The following is an 18,984-nucleotide window of genomic DNA, read 5'->3' as shown; positions in this document are numbered from 1 at the left end:
AAAAATGTGTGTTTTAAAATTGACAAGCTGTGATGTATTGATACAAACTGTGTTGGCTGGAATGAGTCAGGAGTCAGAGTTCAGGCGAGCAGATATTTATTCCGCCAGGGCTTTCACATCATGTCTGATGCCCATCACTGAACTTCTCGTCTCTCTATACCCACTTTGCTGCCCGACTCCCTCCGAGGTGCCGGTTGCTGCAGCATTAAGTCCAGTTATCTCAGCCAGAGATCTGAGCATCAGACGGGGCTCATTCCCTCCTTTCCCTGCCATACCTAGTCTCCCGCTAGTTGATTCTGCCTCTTGAATATCTGTCCTGCCTGTTCCCAGTGCCCCAGCCTCACAACCATTGCCCTGGTGCAGGTTTCCACCGTCTCTCACCTGGATGTCCCGGGAGTCTCCCAGCTGGTCCCTCTGCACTCACTTGATTCTCTGCACGGCAGCCCATCGGGGTGTGTCCCTGCCTGGCACGTGCCCTTCTGTGCTCTTCACTGTCCTGGGCTGACATCCGCGCCCTCCTCCCCTCACACACTCCAGGCCAGTCGCCTGAACGTATTTCAATCCCGGGCGTCGACGCCCCAGGCTCTCTCTCACCTCCTAGCCCTGTCTGAAGGCTCCGTCACTCCCATCTGCACAGGTACACTGAGTCCACACGCAGACTCCGTCCCTCTGCTTCACCTGGCCAGCAACTCAGATGCGCTCTCATTTCCTTCAGCAGTCGTGTCACCCCCCGATTTCCCTACGGGGGCACCAACCCCGTTGTGGGGTAGCGCTCGTCATCACTGCCTGATTCCGTGTCTGCGTCCCTCCTGGGACATCCTCTTCTGCTCACCTTTGCACCCACACGGTGCCTGCAGTACAGTCAGCACCGTTGGGTTGGAAGAATACTTGCTTCATCTTCATTTTGCATCTGAGATGCAGAGGATTAATTAATTTGCCTGGACTCGAGATGGAAGCCCAGGTCCACAGAACACGTGATTTTTCCATCCAGCTGTGGATGCACAGAGCTTGAAAGGCAAAACCTGGCCCACAGGCTCCTGCGTGAGTTCAACTCCCTGCATCAGGCTCATTCGGTTTTATCATCTCTCAGACCTGCTGCATCTGCAGGTGGCAGTGAATTAGTTACTCCATCTGAAAGGCTGAAAGTCTGTAGTGGCTTAGTCCTTTTTCTCCTTTCTCTCCCTGGTTGTGAGTGAGTGAGATAAGGTACTGAATAGACGGCAGTGTGCACAGAGGTGAGGGTGACCCCGTCACTTTGCTAATAATGTGTGCTTATAGCATTGTGCCCTGATTTTGGTGATTTTTTTTAAAATTTATTTTTATTTATTTATTTATTTATTTTTGGCTGTGTTGGGTCTTCGTTTCTGCGCGAGGGCTTTCTCTAGTTGCGGCAAGCGGGGGCCACTCTTCATCGCGGTGCGCGGGCCTCTCACTATCGCGGCCTCTCTTGTTGCGGAGCACAGGCTCCAGACGCGCAGGCTCAGTAGTTGTGGCTCACGGGCCTAGTCGCTCCGTGGCACGTGGGATCTTTCCCAGACCAGGTCTCGAACCCGTGTCCCCTGCATTGGCAGGCAGATTCTCAACCACTGCGCCACCAGGGAAGCCCCCCGATTTTGATTTTTTTCAGGCAGTTTACGGTCCTGAAGTCACAGCCCTGTGACACAGAGCAGGGTTTCCCTCACCATGTGGAAGTGGAGCCCCAGGGCAGAGCAGCTCAGGTTTCTAGAGACTTCCTGGCCCTGGCTCCGGCTCCAGGTGGATCACCTCTGGTGGGTGTGTGGGAAGTTCCTTTTATGGTTGAAATGGAGACTTTGTTGGCGGGAAGGAGCCAGCCGGTGGTGGCTGCTTGGGTTTCCAGGAGGATCTGCTGCTAGTCTCTGGGGAGCTTTCCCAGGAGGGTTGAGCAGAGAGGCTGCTTGTTCGTTCTCAAGCACACATGAAGCACCTTCTGTGTACAGGGCCCAGAGGAAATCAAGGAGGGAGACGGAAGATGGAAAGACATAGGGCTTCGGGGTTGGATAGGCTCAGCTGCATTCTCCTTCTGGCCCTGGTCAGCCGTGTGCCTTTGGGTCACTGGCTCACGAGCTCTCTCTGCTTCTGTCCCTCTGTGAAATAAAGGTGACAGTAACTTCATGGACCAGTTAGAGTGTCTTCCGTTGCAAAGCAAATCTGTTACTACCTCACATGAGAAAACCTCCCCAGGTAGGGCGAGTCACCTTCAGCTGAGGCTCGTGGCGGCTGGTTAGTTCAGTGGCTCCGTGGAGCCCCTGGGTGGTAGTCTCCATGCATTTCCTGTCCCAGCTGCCCGGTTCTCCTTTTGGTGCCCAAATGACTGCATTGCAGACAAAGGCCAGAGGCACAACAGTAGTCTCTTCCTTGTGCCTCTTTTTAAGAGAGAGAAAGAGCTTCCCAGGAGCCCCCAGCAGACTTCTCCTCAAGGCTCAATGGCCAGAACTGCCGCGGATGGCCCACCCTGCCCAGTCCCTGAGAAGAACAGCAGAGTTACCAGGAAGGGCCAAGACTCATCTGTGGGTCTGGGCTACCCCTTCCACGCCCTTGTACCAGGCTCCCAAAGCTGAACAAAACCGGGGGAGGCAGCTAGTGGTTCCTCACACTCAGGGGGTGTCAGAGCCCTCCAGGCCCCCAGTTCTCAGTGCGGTGCCTGCAGAAACAAACGGACATGGTGGAAGTGCTCGCCCCTCCCCTGCCCGCTCTGGGAGCGTACAGACTCTAACGGGGCAAGGACCGTCCCCGGGGGGGTAAGCAGGCAGTGGAAGAAGCAGCAGAGGCACGCGCTTCAGGGTTTGAGGAGGAGGTTACCGAAATTAAACTCTAGTCACGGCCTTGGTGGGGGGTCTTGCCAGGTCTCGAGACTGGAGGAGGCTGGCTATCAAAAGAGAAGCAGACTTTGCTGCTTAATGAAGTGTCGGAAGAGCAAAGCCAAGTTTACAAGCAACGTGTGTGGACCTAATCTCCACAGCCTTTCTAATTTTTCCACTATGCAGCTGGTCTGCGAACACCCACTTCTCCTTTAGTGTTAGCCAATAAATCAAAACCCTTTAGGAGAAGTACCGAAATTGCTAAAGCCTTAATCGTCAGTACATAGCTACATTTCTGTGGGTTAGTAATTCTTGCTTAATACTTTGGCAATATCAGGCCAGCCACCATCTTTGGGCTCTTTATAATGTCCCAGTCTCTGTTCCTGGAGAGATGGTGGAACAAACCCCCTGCAATCTTGCACGGTTTCTTCAGAGTGCCTTTGCACCCTAGCCTCTTGCCGTCAGTTTTTAGAGCAGTGTAGCGGAAAGATCACTGGTCTGAGAGTCAGAAGATGTGTGCCATGGGGTTCAGGCCAGTCTGTAACCTCTGAGGGCCGCAGTCTCCCTTTCTGAGCACAGACACTGGCTTACATCCGAGTGATAGGACCACGTCCCCTCCAGGCCTGTGCAAACGTTGCGAGTCAGTCATGGCTTTCTCGCTCCTCGCTGCCTCCTGGCCTGGACCCAGTCTTAGAATCCTTTCCCAGTAGCTAGGCAGCGATCACTGATGGATCCATCAGAGGTGGTATTCAAGATGAAACTGGTTTTCTACCTCAGAACTAGTCGTCCCCTGGGGCCCTTGTAGTTTCATAATTTCTCCACAGAAGACAGGTTAAGAGCTGATTGCCCCTACTCTGTCATGACGCACATTACTTTATTAAAAATTTTTGTTTATTTATTTATTTATGGCTGTGTTGGGTCTTCGTTTCTGTGCGAGGGCTTTCTCTAGTTGCGGCAAGTGGGGGCCACTCTTCATCGCGGTGCGCGGGCCTCTCACTATCGCGGCCTCTCTTGTTGTGGAGCACAGGCTCCAGACGCGCAGGCTCAGTAGTTGTGGCTCACGGGCCTAGTTGCTCCGCGGCATGTGGGATCTTCCCAGACCAGGGCTCGAACCCGTGTCCCCTGCATTGGCAGGCAGACTCCCAACCACTGCGCCACCAGGAAAGCCCAGCACATTACTTTTTGAAGAGCCTTATCAGAACTCCATTTGAAGCCCTATTCCTCTAGGATTGTTATGATCAAGGGCTATTACACAGGAGGGTCGTGGCAACAGTGATCACCTCGGTCTTGCTCACTGAGAATCTCCAGCATTTAGCCCAGAACATAATAGGACCCAGTTATCTGTGGAGTGAAATGAATGAGTTTGGGATGGGGGTCTGCTCGGAAAGCATGCCCTCCCCTTGTCTCTATGGGAGGGGTCCTGGGGGCTGCATTATGCGTTGGGAAAGAAAACTGCTTCCCTCCTTTTGGATACTGTTAGAGTTTTAAAAGTCTTCTCTGGGTTTCTTCTCTCTGGTTTGCATTAGGCTTTCCAAGCCTTAGAAGTAAAGAGAATGGAAATTAAAGCTTCAGACTGGGAAGGAGGCAGCTTCATTAGGGCCGGGCCTGGGGAGCTTTCAGGTACCTTAGGAGAGGAGCCTCTGTTCCCGCTGGCTTCCCTGGCCCACAGCCTGGCCCACAGCCTGGCCCACAGCCTGGTCCACAGCCTGGCCCACAGCCTGGCCCACAGCCTGGCCCACAGCCTGGCCCACAGCCTGGTCCACAGCCTGGCCCACAGCCTGGTCCACAGCCTGGCCCACAGCCTGGTCCACAGCCTGGCCCACAGCCTGGCCCACAGCCTGGCCCCTGGCAGCCGTGCCGGGCGTGGAACCACGCTTCCTACTGCATTCCGACCTGTTGCCTCCGGCAGCTCCTGCCTGCTCTCCTCCCCCAGGAACTCCTGGCCTGTATCCGGGTAGCTGTTTTCTTAGCTGCTTGGAGGGTCTGCTCCCCGGCTGAAGGCTCCCCTGAAAACCATGGCCATATCTTTGGCCAGCCTGGAGAGGGAACTTGATTTGGCCTCCCTGCCAATAGTGGAAGGAAAGAAACATTTTCAGACGGGTACAGTGTGGGTCACTACAGGTAAGCCTCGTAGCCAACCCTTACTTTACAGATGTGCAGACTGAGGCTCGGAGACGAGAGGCAGTGAGTGACCCAGCGAGGAGGAGATGAAGCTGGGACCCACCTGCACGTTGACTGCAGGTGTCTGTGTTGCACAGAGCTGCGGGCACGTGGGAGGCGCGTGATCTTGTGGGAGAACGGGGTGGGGGGGGGCAGCAGGTCCACTGGGTGAGGGAGGGGCGCTCTTCTCCCCCATTCAGTGTGTACTCCCCTGCCCTCGCCTCCAGATGTGTTCTTTTGGGTCCAACCCTTTGACATTGACTGTACTACACTTCTGTCTCGGCCGCCTCCTGTTCTAGTATCAAATTGCCATCTGCAACCCTGGGCGGTCCTTAAAAATATGTGGGAAGAGGCTGAAGAACATCTAGCTGCTTATTTTCTTGTGGGAAAGCTTCCACCCTATTTCTCCCGTCTATGGCATTGACCCTTGGCTGGACTGGGGAGCGAGTTTTATTCCAACCCTGCCCTTTGGGATTTATGTGGTAAGTTATTCATTTATCCACCAACTGGGTGGGTAGCATAATTTTAATTAAAATTTTTGGAGTAATTGATATGTTCCTATGACGTAAATGTCTAAAGGTCACGACTGAGAAGGTGAAATACCTCTGACCCCTGATCTCCTGGCCATCTAGCTCCCCACCCAAGAGGCAACTACTGTTAATAGTTTCTTGTGTCTCTTTCTAAAGACCTTCTGTCCTTGTCGTTCAGTGGTTCTTAATAGGACCCAGGAGAGATGGAGCAAATCAGGATGAGCCGGGGAAGAATTTTCTAAGGGCAGCCATCAGGAGATGGGGTCAGGGAGGAGAGGCAGGCACAGATATGCTGAAAAGGATTCCCAGAGAACTCAGATATGGTCCCTCCTGCTATCCCCAGCCACTGGTCTAGCCAGACAGGCAAGATACTGACATGTAGAAATGGACGTACTAGAGATAAAGGTCAAATTCCTGGTGCAGCCATTGGGTGCCCTCACCCAGAGGAGGGAGACAGCAGAGGTGGGTCTGCCGTGGCTGGTGGGGCCTTGGAAGGACCAGCCTGGGCCTCTCAGCTGTGTGACTTTGTTTACTATCTTCCATCTCTCTGGGCCTCCTTGTTCTTCATCTGTGAAACCCCTAGTCTAGGGTTTTAAACTTTTTTGTTCCTTAAACCCCTTTAGTAATCTGAAGAAACTCACAGACCTCTTTAAATGCATACGATAAAATATACAGGATTATAAAGTAAACAAATTACATTGAAATGCAGCTAGTTTCCCCACTTGGTGGGCCAAGGGGAGGTTCCATCACACAGGGATTCCCACTCCAGGAGGGCCAGGGCCAGGGCCAGGGTCCGGCTCCCGTGAACTGTTCTGGGTCCTGGCACTGCAGGACCAGTGGAGATGGGGCAGGATTCCCTCCGGAGGTTGCTTTGTGAAGACTCCATTGTGAACAATCCACTGTTCCTGATAACTAGCTTCCCCTCGGTCTACACCAGGCCTCCTCTCCCAATTGAAGGTGAGCTGGTTTGTCCAGCATTCGGTTTCCAAAAGGTGGCAGCGCTATCCTGGGAAATAGAATCCCAGTGACCTTGGGGGCGGAAGTGCCTGCCGTGGGTGCCACCCGCCTGCTGTCTGGGCCCAGGAGAGCAGCTCTCAGCCGGCCTGCAGGAGGGCTTGCCCGGCTGTACTCTCCTCCCCAGTCCTCCACATCTTAGCCTGGGAGGTGGGCCCTGTCTTTGGCCAGGCTTCTATGCCCTGCTCTGTGGTGGAGCTGCCCCGCAGGGCTATTCTGAGGGCAGGGAAGCCTCCTGGGCGATTGGCTGACCCCACAAGCATCTCAGGACCCTCCTCAACTCAGATGCAGAAGGAAGTTATGTTCCTGCCAATTGACCTTTTTCCCCTTCTTTTTTCTGGTGTTTCAGGTCGGGGCTGTGGAGGGAGGTGGGCATTTTAAGCAATGGAGTCTTGGGTGGCCTAGGCTGAGGTTTTTCTTTCCAAACAATTTAACATTGGTTAAGGCAACATCAAGCATTTTAGTGGACCCGTTTAAGGCACGAAGCAGTGCAATGATTTCCAATCCACCAGAGTTGCTTCAGATGCCTCAAGGCGGCCTTCAGTCGTTCGTCCGCAGTTAGTTCTGGGCTTGTGGGCAGGATTTGCTGCTTCTGATGTGTGTTCACATGCGGATGAGCCAGTATCTGAGCTGTAATTGAGGGAGTCGATGTTCAAGAATTGGCTAGAATAGGAGATTGTGTACAACAGAAGGAGAAGGTCAGCAAGGCCTGGTTCAGATGCACGTTCTGGCTGACGGATACGCCGGCCCTCATCTTCAAGTCTGCGCCTCTAGGAGCCAAACACAGTCTCGCAGGAAGATTCACATCTTCGTGTCATTCTTTAAACCACGCTGCTGATCCTCCATTTCCTCCGTCTTCCGGATGTTTTCTCTGTTACGCACAGATGCACACCTACTCACACATTGACACATTCATTCAGGCAGATACACAAAGGGGAAAAAGCCCCACATGTTTTATTTATTCATGTATTCCAAAAATGGGTACTGAGCCCTTGCCATGCACAGACCCTGTTTCCATAGAGTTTATGATCTAGAGGGAGGAGACGGGCAGTGAACAGAGAAACGAATGAGCTAGAAAAGTGTCGTGTGGAAGTACGCTCTCCAGAGAATATGAATGTCACATCCACATCCTAAGATGTGACAGCGTGACAGGGTGTCGCCCTGCGCAGGATGAACGTGGAACACCAGCCTCCCCAGGAGGCGACTAGTGTCAGCGAGATGTGAGGGCCCTGGGGGACATTGTGCCAAGGCCTTGGGGCGGTCATGCCCCTGGTGTGTTTAAGACACAGAGAGGAAGCTGGAAGGCGGGGTCAGCTGGGGGCAGGGGCCAGATCCCGAGGCTGGGGGAGGGATCGAGATGAGATGTATCCATTGGACATTTCTAAGGGCGTGAGTGATGCGAAAAACTACCTGTGACCCAGTTGCTTGCCCATCATTCCCGTCAAGTGCACACACTGGGGCTTCATTTGGGGGGCCTCAGTAGAGGGACACAGAAAGGTGGCCGGAGCCAGCTAGCACTTGTTGGGCATTTGTCTGCTCGGCAAGCGCTGACTGCTCGCTGCATGGCAGCTCGTGTAAAGCCTACAGCAGCCCCACGAAGAGACCCATTACCATCGGTGTGTCCACGGAAGACGAGGGGCAAGGGTGGAGTAGTTCCCTCACCGCCACCGAGCCGGAGGGGCAGAGCTGGGGTTGGAGCCCGGCCAGGCAGACCGCAAGCCCTGCTCTATGTGTCTTCCTGGAAATGGAGCCCTGGGCGGCTTTTGTTGTTGTTGTCAATTTATCTTTATGACTTATTTAATATGTGTGAAACATTGTTATAATTTGCATTTCTTTGACCACTACTGAGATCGAACAGTCTTTCCTGTCTTTACTTTTTTTTTATTGTGATAAAATATAAAATTTGCCATTTTAACCATTTTTAGGCGCACAGTTCAGTGGCATTAAGTACATTCACACTGTCATGCAGCCATCACCACTATCCATTTCTAGAACTTTTTCATCGTCCTAAACAAAAACTCTGTGGCCATCAAGCAAGAACCCCACATTCTCTCTCCCTTAGCTCCTGGTAACCTCAAATCTACTTTCTGTGGCTCTAAATTTGCCTAGTCTAGATATTTCATATGAGTAAAATCATCCAATATTTGTCCTTTTGTGCCTGGCTTCTTTCACTCAACATAATGTCTTCAAGGTTCGTTTGTGTTGTAGCGCGTGTCAGCTTTATTCCATTCTGTGGTTGAATAACGTCCCATCGTGTGTATGGACCACGTTGGCCTGTTCATCTGTTTCTGGATACGGGTTGTTTCCACCCCGGGCAGCTTTTTACATGGAGACAGGACCTTTCCAGCTACTTGCCTCTGTTCTGGGGACGCTTGCTGAAGCCTGGAGAACCTGCGTCTGCCTGCGGGGCGGGGTGACCACCACTGTTGGAGATGGTGATGAGCTTTCAAGGTAACTAACCTTGGATTGTTTAGAAAGCACAGGATGAACACTGTAATTGTTTTCGTGCTGACGCTAACTCTAATTTGGTTTTCTTCCTGTCCCCTCCATAGACTCACAGCATGGAACAAGACCTCCAGAGAGGGCACTTCATCGTTTGCTTCTAAGCAACAAGTCATCTTCCGTAGATGGAAATTTACCTTGTTCTTGAAGTTCCCCAGAGGAGCCACCTGGGAGCCCCAAGTCTCTGCTGGGTGACCTGGGCAGGCCACGCCTAACTGGCCTCAGTTTCCCCATCTGTAAAATGATGGAAAATCCCTTCTAAGAGATGACATGTCCTTCCTGGATAGACAGATTAAAAAGTACCTTCTAAATTCAAGTCCAAGTTTTTCCTTGCTGTTCGTGCTTCAAGCCTGTTCCCCTCTCCTCTGTGAAAAGCACGGGTCTGCATTCCCCCCAGAGTAATCCTCTATTTATCGCCCGCACCTGTGATGTCTGTGGTCCCGCGGCCTCTGGTTAAATGACAGTGTGGAGTCCCCGGTGTGAGCAGGTGGACCGCAGCTGCCATGCCCGCTGGGGTTCTTTCTTGCTTCTGTTTGACAGGAGCCTCCCCCCGCCCCCCGGTGTCCAGCCTTTCTCCGGAGGCCTGGCAGCTCTCAGGTGGCCTTGGGAGACTCTGGTTTCTGCCTCTCCGGATGAACTGCCCCCTCTCATCACCAGAAAATAAACGATGCTGGTTGTCACCTGTTTGCTCCTCAGCCGCCAGCTGTGCGAGAGGCGAAAATTCATGCTGCATCAATCTCCCCTGAGGCACGAGGCCACTCACGGGCGTCTTTCTTTTTCAGAACAATAAATCTGAAGAATCCAGTGCTGCAGCAGGTGCTGGAGAGGAAGAATGAGGTCCTGTGTGTCCTGACACAGAAGATAGTGACGACGCAGAAGTGTGTGATATCTGAGCACGTCCAGATGGAGGAGAAGTGCGGTGGCATGGTGGGGATGCAGACCAAGAAGGTGCAGGTGTGCACCCAGCGAGTGGAGGTGCCGGTCAGAGGCCACGGCGGCCTCGGTCAGGGGCCTCTGTGGGTGGGGTCTTCATTCGTCAGGATTCTTTCTGTAGTGAGTTAACAGAAATCCAACCCAAATTGGTTTAAACAAGAAAGAATTTATTGGCTCATGTAACTGAAACATTTGGGGTGATCTAGCTTCAGTCACCTCTGGATCCAGGACTCAGGAGAAGGTTGTGAGCTGCCTTCCCTGGGGTAGATCCCCTCTCATATAAGCTTGTGGGGAGGCTTCTCCTGGCTTTCTTCCCACCTCATCCCCAGTGGAAAGAGTGCTTCAGGGCTAGCACTCACTGGACCATCCCGGTCCGTGCTCCTTCCTGAAGTAAACCCAAGGCCGGGGTGATAGGACACTGGGATGGGCCATGCAGGGTTGGATCAGGTGCTTTCCCAAAAGAAAATGGGTCAAATGAGCATTGGCTAGGTTGACGCACAGATGACCCCTAGAGCCCCTCAGAGCCAAGGGTCTCAAAATGATTCCTTTGGATTAGCTGCCTTAAATCCCTAATGGATTGAGTTAGGGAAGGTAAAGATCTGTACATATGTCTTTATATACATAAACAGATGCTTCTGGATTAAGTTACAGACAGTCTTACCAAGCTGATCCCTGAGATTCAGTGGAACCGAACTGGAACAGGAGGCTGCAACCCCAGACTGTCTCCCCTCCAGCTTGCCATGGTGCCCGATATTCTTTTCTTAGAGATTTACTTCTTGGGGTAACTTTCAAATTATACTAGAGGACCCAGAAAAGTTGTATTTAGGAGGTGGAGATACAGGTCTGGGGCTGGACTCTCCCTGGGGTGGGCAGGCTTTACAGAGTGATGAGGCCTGATGGGAGATGGCTTCAGCTGGCCCTGCCGATATTTCTGTCCACGGTGACCCCCACCAAAGGCCTGGAGCCTGCCTGGGAATCAGGAGACCAGCTGACATCACACTGTGACCAGGGTCAAGTTGCTAAAGATGTCTCTGATCTCCAGCATTTGGGCAACGAATAGCTTCTCATCTTCCTCCCCAGGCCATGGTGGGCAAGGGTCATATTTGTGACAGGGTTTGAAGGAGAGAGCTTTGGTGCCTGACTCGGTATTTCCTGCCCACCCTTCTCTCATCCTTGTGCCTCTCCCCTGGTTTTATCTGACTGCACAGTGTGCCATCCATGAGGTCCAGGAGGACGTGCTTGGGGGGTCTTGCTCTCAGCTAGGTTCTCCTAGTCAGGCTCTCTAACCACTGAGGATTTTCTGAGGATTTCAAAGTTGTTTCCATAATCCTCCGTGAGGGAAATGGGAAGTTATCTTGTTTATTGTCTTCTTTATTCAGCACCATAGACCTAACTTCATTGTATCCCAAACTCTGGGATCTCGCCTTTGTGCCACCAGGTTGGCCATTGACTTTGGAATACGTGTAGGACATCATGAGGCCGACAAGGATTAAATCCTGACCCCTGCCGGCTGGTCCCTTTTTCTGCTCCGTTCCATGGGCATTTTCCTGGCACTCTTTGTGCACAGGCACCAGGCTGGCCACGTGGGGGCAAGAGAAGCCTGGGGGAGCCTGAGCGCACAGGTGGAGCATGCGCCCTCGCCCACAGGTGTCAGCGACGGAGGATGGGAACATCATCAAGGACAGTAATGTGGTGCTGGAAATCCCGGCTCCCACCACCATCGCCTACGGCGTCGTCGAGCTGTACGTGAGAGCAGACGGCCGGTTCGGTGAGTGCGCCTCAGCTCCGAGCTCTCTGGAGGCGGTTGAGCCATCGCGGAGGGACACCCCATCCTCCCCTGAGGCACACACTTGTAGAGGCTCCCCCGCTGCTCTGGGGATTGAGAAGAAAGAGATATCGGAAGAGTTTGGGGATGTCTCATGACAAGTGAGACGGAGGGCCGCGGTGGGAGGGTGTTGGTGAGGAATGCCCAGATGTCGGTGTGGGGCGTGCTTCACCGGCAGGGCGCAGGGCGAAGAACGTGGGCTCTGCAGTCAGACGGACTGGGCATCGGCCCCAGTGCCACGGCGTCCTGTGAGGTCTCAGGCAGCTTGCCGAAGCCGGCTGGGCCTCAGCTTCCTGTGTCTGGGAGGGGAAGGACATTCCCTCAGAGGGCTGCCGTGAGGGGCAGGTTAGATGAGGTGTGTGAAGTCCCTGGCACAGCGGTGGCTTATTAAGTACTCACCTTAGCTATTAATAATACTGTCATCACTGTGATCATCTTACCTCCCGTTCCCCTGTAGGGAGCCCAAAAAGCTGCACTTGACCTTGCTGTCTGATCACCAGCGTGTTCAAAGCCGGGAGGTCACTGCATCACTTGAAGAAAATAGGGTTTTATAGTTGGTGTGGCTTGTCTTAGATACTCACGGCTCTTCCCTCACACTCTTCCCAGGAAAAGCTTGTGTCAAACCCAAGAAAACTGTCTGACTGCTTTTTGGGGACATGAATTAATATATGTAACATCAAAAATAATTAACTTTTTTAGGTATGGTCACATTGTTGTGGTTATGTTTATGAAAAGCGTCATCTTAGTTTTTAGAGATTTACAGTGAACTCTTCACAGGTGAAATGGAAATATGTCTGTGGCTTGCTTCAAGCACGATGGCGGAGAGTGAGGTGTGTGGGGGGTGGGTAGAGGTGGGGGGGTTCATCACAGCTGGTCGATGCGTGTGCGGAGGCCCCCTGTACTACTCTCTCCATCCCCGTGCACTTTCAGTTCTCCACGATGAAAACATTGTGAAGGGGTGCCGTGACGGGCCATACATGTCTGGGGCTACCTCCTGCTCCTCCCCCAGTTGTCTTCTGTCAGCTGGCGGGGACCAGGCCAGGGATGCGGGTGTCTTCTGGGAGTCCCTTCTGCTCACTCGGCCACGCGAGGTACCACCGCTCAGCTACAACCGTGGGCGCTCGGAATGCTGACTGTCCTGTGGGACAGTGGACAAGCCTGCGGGTGCGCAAGGGACGTGAAGGGCAATCACCGACCCTCCCTCTTTCGTTTTGCATGTAGAGCAGCCTGTGTTTCAGGGAGGTGACAAAAACTGAAGGTGCCAGTTGTAGGAAGTTGGTCTAGGGGTGGGGCCAGGGACGCATGGGATACCGGGAATACCAAGAATCGTGACCAGCATCCTTTAGGTCCAAGGTTCCAAATTTGTGTCATCCTGGGCATGATTATTCTTTCTCTTTGAAAGACTATCCATCCACTGAACAAACTGCCTATTAGATGATTAAGTTGTCCCTCCAGCTTTTGTCATCAGCGTGTGATAAGCTGTGTGACCACGTGGGCTTGTGTGACTCCAGCCCAGGCTGCTGAGGCCTTGGTTCTCCTGTCCAGATGGATTGGTGGTGGAGGTGTTGCTTTTGTCAGGCTCTTTGGAAGCTTGGCCTGCACCGAGGATGCCCGCGAGTGCTCTGAGGACCCTTTGGTGGCTGGGGGCCAGGCTGGGGCTGCCATTCCAGGCTTTGGGGCCCCCGGGAGCCCCTCCCTGTTTCTCCGAGGAGGTGGAGGTGCCCTGCCCTGCATGCAGCTCTGTTGGGGCACCTGTTGCTCCCACAGGGGCATCTCTTTTCTCAGATGGGGTTGGAAAGACAAAGCTTGCCTGGCGAGGCTCTCCTGTTTGCATTTCAATTTCAAGCCTTTTATCTTGGCTTGCTTCTGCTGTCTTGAAAAAATAAACTCCTCTTTGTGCTGCTGAGCAGAGGTGCCCTGGGGAGTTCTCAGGGTTGCTCTGGCTCACTTCCCACACCCTGGCCTAGGAAGCCCTCTCCTTTGCCCTCTCCTGCTGCAGCCTGCCCTGCCTGTGCAGCTTGGTGGTCAGGCCCTCGTTCGTGTGACACGCTGCCTGATTCTTAAGCCAGTTCTGCTGCTTTTTCCCATCTCTGTTTTCGGTTGCTCTTCCTGCAGAATGTTCTGATCCGGCTTCATAAACAGCCCTGCAGGGGCTGGAAGGGCCCTTAAGAGGCTGCTCGATCTCTCCTCCCACCTTCTGGGTGGGAGTACAGTTGACGAGGATCCTGTCTGTCTTCTGAAGCTTCGAGAGGAGGCCACTCCCTCCGTGTCCCTTGGGGGAGGCATCTGTGAGCCCGTCCTTGACGAGGGGTTCTCCCAGCCACGATCCCTCCCTTTGCCAACAGACCCCCCCCCCCATTATGGCCAATCAGAAACATCATGTTATTGTCTTGAACTTTAGCCTTTGCTTTGTAGAATGAGGCATTTACCAGTGTCCTTTCAGCAGGAACTTCTGATTGGGCACCTGTGGACGTGAACCTGTGCTTCCCACCCTCCCGGGTCTGTGCACTTCTCTGCAGGTCCAGCGGCCGACACCAGCACCCCCCCGACCTCGTTCCCATCACAGACTCTTAATTGGCTCCTCTGCTTTGAATGGTTCCCATCCTAGCAGTGTAGCTGATGTGATTATTTAACAATACACATTTGGTCACTTCACTCACCTGCTCAGACACCCTTCTGAGGCTCCCTTTGTCCCGAGATAAAGTCTGCCCTTCCAGGCACGTCGTGTCCAGCCTTGCTTCTCATCACCAGCGCCTCCCAACGTAGTGATCCAGCCGGGGTTAACCCACCGTCTGGGAACCCTCCACTCTCGCTTATCGGGAGCTTCTGGAGTGTGCTCCCCGCCTCTTGGCCCAGCTAGTTCCTACCAGGCTTTAGGGGGTTACTTAGACGCTGCTTCGTCCAAGAATCCTTTTCTGCTGCTTTCTCCACACCTGCCACTCTGGATTCAGTGACCTGTCCACCTCTTCCACTCGTATCATACTTATTGTCAAGGCCTAGGTTGTGGTCCTTCTGAATCTCTGGCTCCTTGCAGTGCCTGATGCTGCAAAGAGTGAAGGAGTTGGCAGTGCCTTCAGGGGGGCTGGGCATCTGTGTAGAGGAAGAGTGGTGCTGGGGTCTTGGGCTCCCAAAATATGGTTGGGGGCCCCACAGGGCTCTTGGCAGGATGTGAGGCTGTGTTAATGGTCATGGTCCTTGTCCTTGGGGAGCCTTCGCTGGGGGCCAGTTCACGCTTATCCACCTCGGTGCCTGGTGCATAGGGTGGAGCGAGCCAGGGGCCTTCTGGATGACTAGGAGTGGGGGTGGGTCGTCGGGTGAGTAAATGAAAGCTTGTTTTCTTTGTCTTTAGACAGCCGTCCTGTCTTTATGGATGTCATTCGTGTCCACAGCAGGTGAAAATACGTGCTAATACCCATGCCTTTCACATGTCATGCAAGTACTAGGCTCAGCCACATTCTCATTCCATAGCCTGTACACAAATTATTAAATAGAAGCATAAAGTGAACCCTCCTTCTTTTTAAAAAATTTTTATTGAAGTATGGTTGATTTACAATGTTGTGTTAGTTTCTGGTGTACAGCAAAGTGATTCAGGTATACATATATCTACTCTTTTAGATTCTTTTCCCATACAGGTCATTACAGAGTACTGAGTAGAGTTCCCTGTGCTATATACAGTAGGTCCTTATTAGCTGTCTATTTTATATATAGTAGTGTGTATATGTCAATGCCTATCTCCCAATTTATCCCTCCCCCCTTCCCCCGTTAACCATAAGATTGTTTTCTACATCTGTAACTCTATTTCAGTTTTGTAAATAAGTTCATTTGTACCATCTTTCTAGATTCCACATATAAGCAATATCATACAATATTTGTTGTTCTCTGACTTACTTCACTCAGTATGACAATCTCTAGGTCCATCCATGTTGCTGCAAATGGTATTGTTTCATTATTTTTTATGGCTGAGTTATATTGCATTGTATATATGTACCACATCTTCTTTATCCATTCCTCTGTTGATGGGCATTTAGGTTGCTTCCACATCTTGGCTATTGTAAATAGTGCTGCAGTGAACATTGGAGTGCATGTATCCTTTTGATTTATGGTTTTCTCTGGGTGTATGCCCAGAAGTGGGATTGCTGGATCATATGGTAGTTCTATTTTTAGTTTTCTAAGGAACATCCATACTGTTCTCCATAGTGGCTGTACCAATTTACATTCCCACCAACTGTGCAAGAGGGTTCCCTTTTCTCCATACCCTCTCCAGCATTTATTGTTTGTAGATTTTTTGATGATGGCCATTCTGACCAGTGTGAGGTGATGCCTCATTGTAGTTTTGATTTGCATTTCTCTAATAATTAGCAATATTGAGCATCTTTTCATGTGTTATTTGGCCATCTGTCTGTCTTCTTTGGAGAAATGTCTATTTAATTCTTCTGCCTATTTTTTTGATCGGATTGTTTGTTTTGTTGTTGAGTTGTATGAGCTGTTCGTGTATTTTGGAGATTAATCCCTTGTTGGTCGCTTCGTTTGCAAATATTTTCTCCCATCCTGGCGTTGTCTTTTCCTTTTGTTTATGGTTTCCTTTGCTGTGCAAAAGCTTTTGAGTTTAATTAGGTGCCATTTTTTTTTTTTTTTTTTTTATTTTCATTACTGTAGGAGGTGGGTCAGGAGGAGAACCCTCATTCTTGAGTTCACACAGTTTTTACTTAGCAAGGACACACTGTTGCATTTTTACCTACAACTTAGTTACCTTAGTTGGGTCCTCAAATATGGAAGTATTTAAGGGGCATTTCTTTTTATAATTTTTAAAAACTTTTTATTATGGAAAATTACACACATGTTCAGAAGTACAGATAGTAATATAATGAAACCCATGTACCTACCATTCAGCTTCAATAACTAGGGCAATTCATGTTTCATCTATAACTTTCCCACCTCTCTCCACCCCTACTCAATTGTTTTGAAGCAAATTGTAGGCATTATATTATTTTGTCTATAAATATTGAAATATCTCTAAAAGATAAGGCTTTAAAAAAAAGACTAGTCTCTTCATACAGATTCATATAGAATATATTCTTTTGTGTATGGATTTTCCTCTCAACATGTTTGTAAGGTTTGTTCATATAATTGCAGAAAATAGTTTATTAATGAAGAATTATGGACTCTCCAAGAGCCACGTAACCACTTGTGCACCTAAATATATTGTCAATAATTCTGTATCAGTTCAGTCAAACCAGATTTATCAATCAAATTCCAGTTTTCTCAGTTAAATATGGTGGGTTGTTTGTTGGAGTTGGTTTGTTCCAGTCAGGCTAAGGAAATACTTCTGATGTTTGAAAGGTTGCTTCCTGCCTGTTCAAAGAACCTTATGTTAAGAACAACCATTTCTCCTGTATTTGTAGGAAGTGCCTGAGTTTTGGTCAAATAGAATAATGTGTAGGAAGTGGGTGTATAAGGAAGAGGGTGGACATGTCCCCCCTGCCCTGCTTGATTTAGGTGAAGCCAGGTCTGGGATGTGCCAATAAGGCTGACCCTAACGCCCAGCTTGTCCTTTTCCCCCGCGTTACAGAATTCTGCCTTCTGCAAGGGAAGCACGGGGGCTTCGAGCAGGAGAGGAGAAGTGACTCTGCCTTGCTGGACCTCCTGCCCTTAAAAGAGTTTGCGTTCTGGGACATGCCAGATGCTGGGCAAGGGCTGCCTGCCTCGGATGGGCCACTGAGTGTTTTAAAACAAGGTATTGCCAGCAGGCTGGGGCATGGGGTGAGCTGCTGGGTAGTTGAGTACTGTACCCCAGGAGGTGATGCGCCCTTCAGAAGCGGTGACTCCTTAGTGACTTCACGGAGAACATTTGAGAACAGACAGGACGGTGCCTGAATCAGTTCTGGTTCACTCATCAGGACTCAGCTTGGTCAGATCTTAGGGAACTTCAGGTCTTGGATGGCCTGTTTTAAGGAAGGGGTAGGAGGCTGAGGAGGGGAAGAGTTAGGGGCCTCACATTTTCTTTCATTTGAACCACAGGAGTCTTGCTGACTACCAAGAAGAGCTAGTCAGCAGCAAGGAGAGAGAACCCAAGTTTTGCATTTGTTTCATTTATTCCAGGCTTCATTGCGAAGACAGGCAACGCTTTGTTGGCGTCGCAAAATGCTCTCTTGGAGGCCCTTATCCACATGGCATGAAGCCATGTGATGCCAAGGCATCCAGCGAGGAGGAGGGGAGTACCTGTGACTTGCCTGCAGCAATTCCTTTCGCTCCCCACAGCATTTTGTGTTTTTTTAAAAAGTTTTTTGTAGGGGGTAGGGCAGGAATTAGTAGGAGTGCAGTATATAGTAGAAGAGGAGATGAAGAGGGTAGGGCAAGGAAAAAGAGAAACGAATAATTAAGAGCTTAGTAAAAAAGAGCTAGGAGCAGCTCAGAATATCTCTGGCTTGGAGAGTAAGAGGAGAGACTCATCAGTGGGGCTTCAACGAGTCCCAAACCAGAAGATAGATGCTTTTGTAGCAGAAGTATCAGTGTGGACAGAATTGGCAGTGAAGGCCCAATCTTAAGGCTTTCCCATCTAATGCAGGGCTGCAGGCCCCCCTCACGGTAATTGGGTGTGATTTCCAGCTGCCACTTAAGCGACGTCAATGTCACGGGTTAGAATCACATCAGCAGTGGTGCTACAGCCTTGAACTGCACTACAGGGAAGTGACGAGACAGGCTGAGCTTTCTTATCATTTCCTTACCCACCGGTCCACCCTGTAAGTTGGTCATTCTAGTCAGCCTGGCATGGAGTGGGGAGGCTGGGTAGTTCAGGCAGGAGTAGGGTGGGCGCCCGCCTCTGTGCCCTTGGACCCTAGACCAGCCAGGACAGCCCTTCTCTCCAGGCTGGGGCTGGCGAGGAACTAATTGTGCTTATAGAGCAGTTTTTGAGTGTAACTGTTGTCTGGAATCTGACATCAGCGGAGGGTGCGTTTATGTATTGGTCTGCATCCCTATATATGAAAGCTTTGGTTTATCAAATCTTGTTTTTAAATTCCCACTGGGCTTAAATTACTAGAAACTTTTGACTATCTTAAAATGAAAACGGAAGATTTTAAGGGGAGAGGCTCAAGCATCCTGAAGAGGACGTTAGTAATCCAGCTGGGATTCTAACCCATTCTCCAGGACGGGTGAAGAAGAATGGAGAAAGTGGAATATCTGTATTTGCCCAATGAAAATT

At 51.0% G+C, this 18,984-nt stretch overlaps 1 protein-coding gene across 7 annotated transcripts in view; it reads left to right on the top strand.

Annotated features, from left to right (window-relative positions):
• GSDME (gasdermin E) overlaps nucleotides 1-18,984 on the top strand; it is a 103,886-nt gene that overhangs the window by 48,847 nt on the left and 36,055 nt on the right. For 5 of the 7 annotated variants that reach the window (XM_082398459.1, XM_082398458.1, XM_082398456.1 and 2 more), the window contains 3 exons: nucleotides 9,808-10,000; nucleotides 11,606-11,726; nucleotides 17,353-17,517. In XM_082398459.1, the coding sequence (XP_082254585.1) occupies nucleotides 9,808-10,000; nucleotides 11,606-11,726; nucleotides 17,353-17,517 (479 nt within the window). The remainder of the gene's footprint in view (nucleotides 1-9,807; nucleotides 10,001-11,605; nucleotides 11,727-17,352; nucleotides 17,518-18,984) is intronic. The other 2 variants (XM_082398460.1, XM_082398461.1) reach the window with 2 other exon arrangements.

This window comes from Balaenoptera borealis (assembly GCF_965194805.1).
Source record: "Balaenoptera borealis genome assembly, chromosome: 7".
NCBI classification, from domain to species: Eukaryota; Metazoa; Chordata; class Mammalia; order Artiodactyla; family Balaenopteridae; genus Balaenoptera; species Balaenoptera borealis.
Note: the sequence above shows the minus strand (reverse complement) of the source record. Positions and strands in the feature narration are given on the sequence as shown.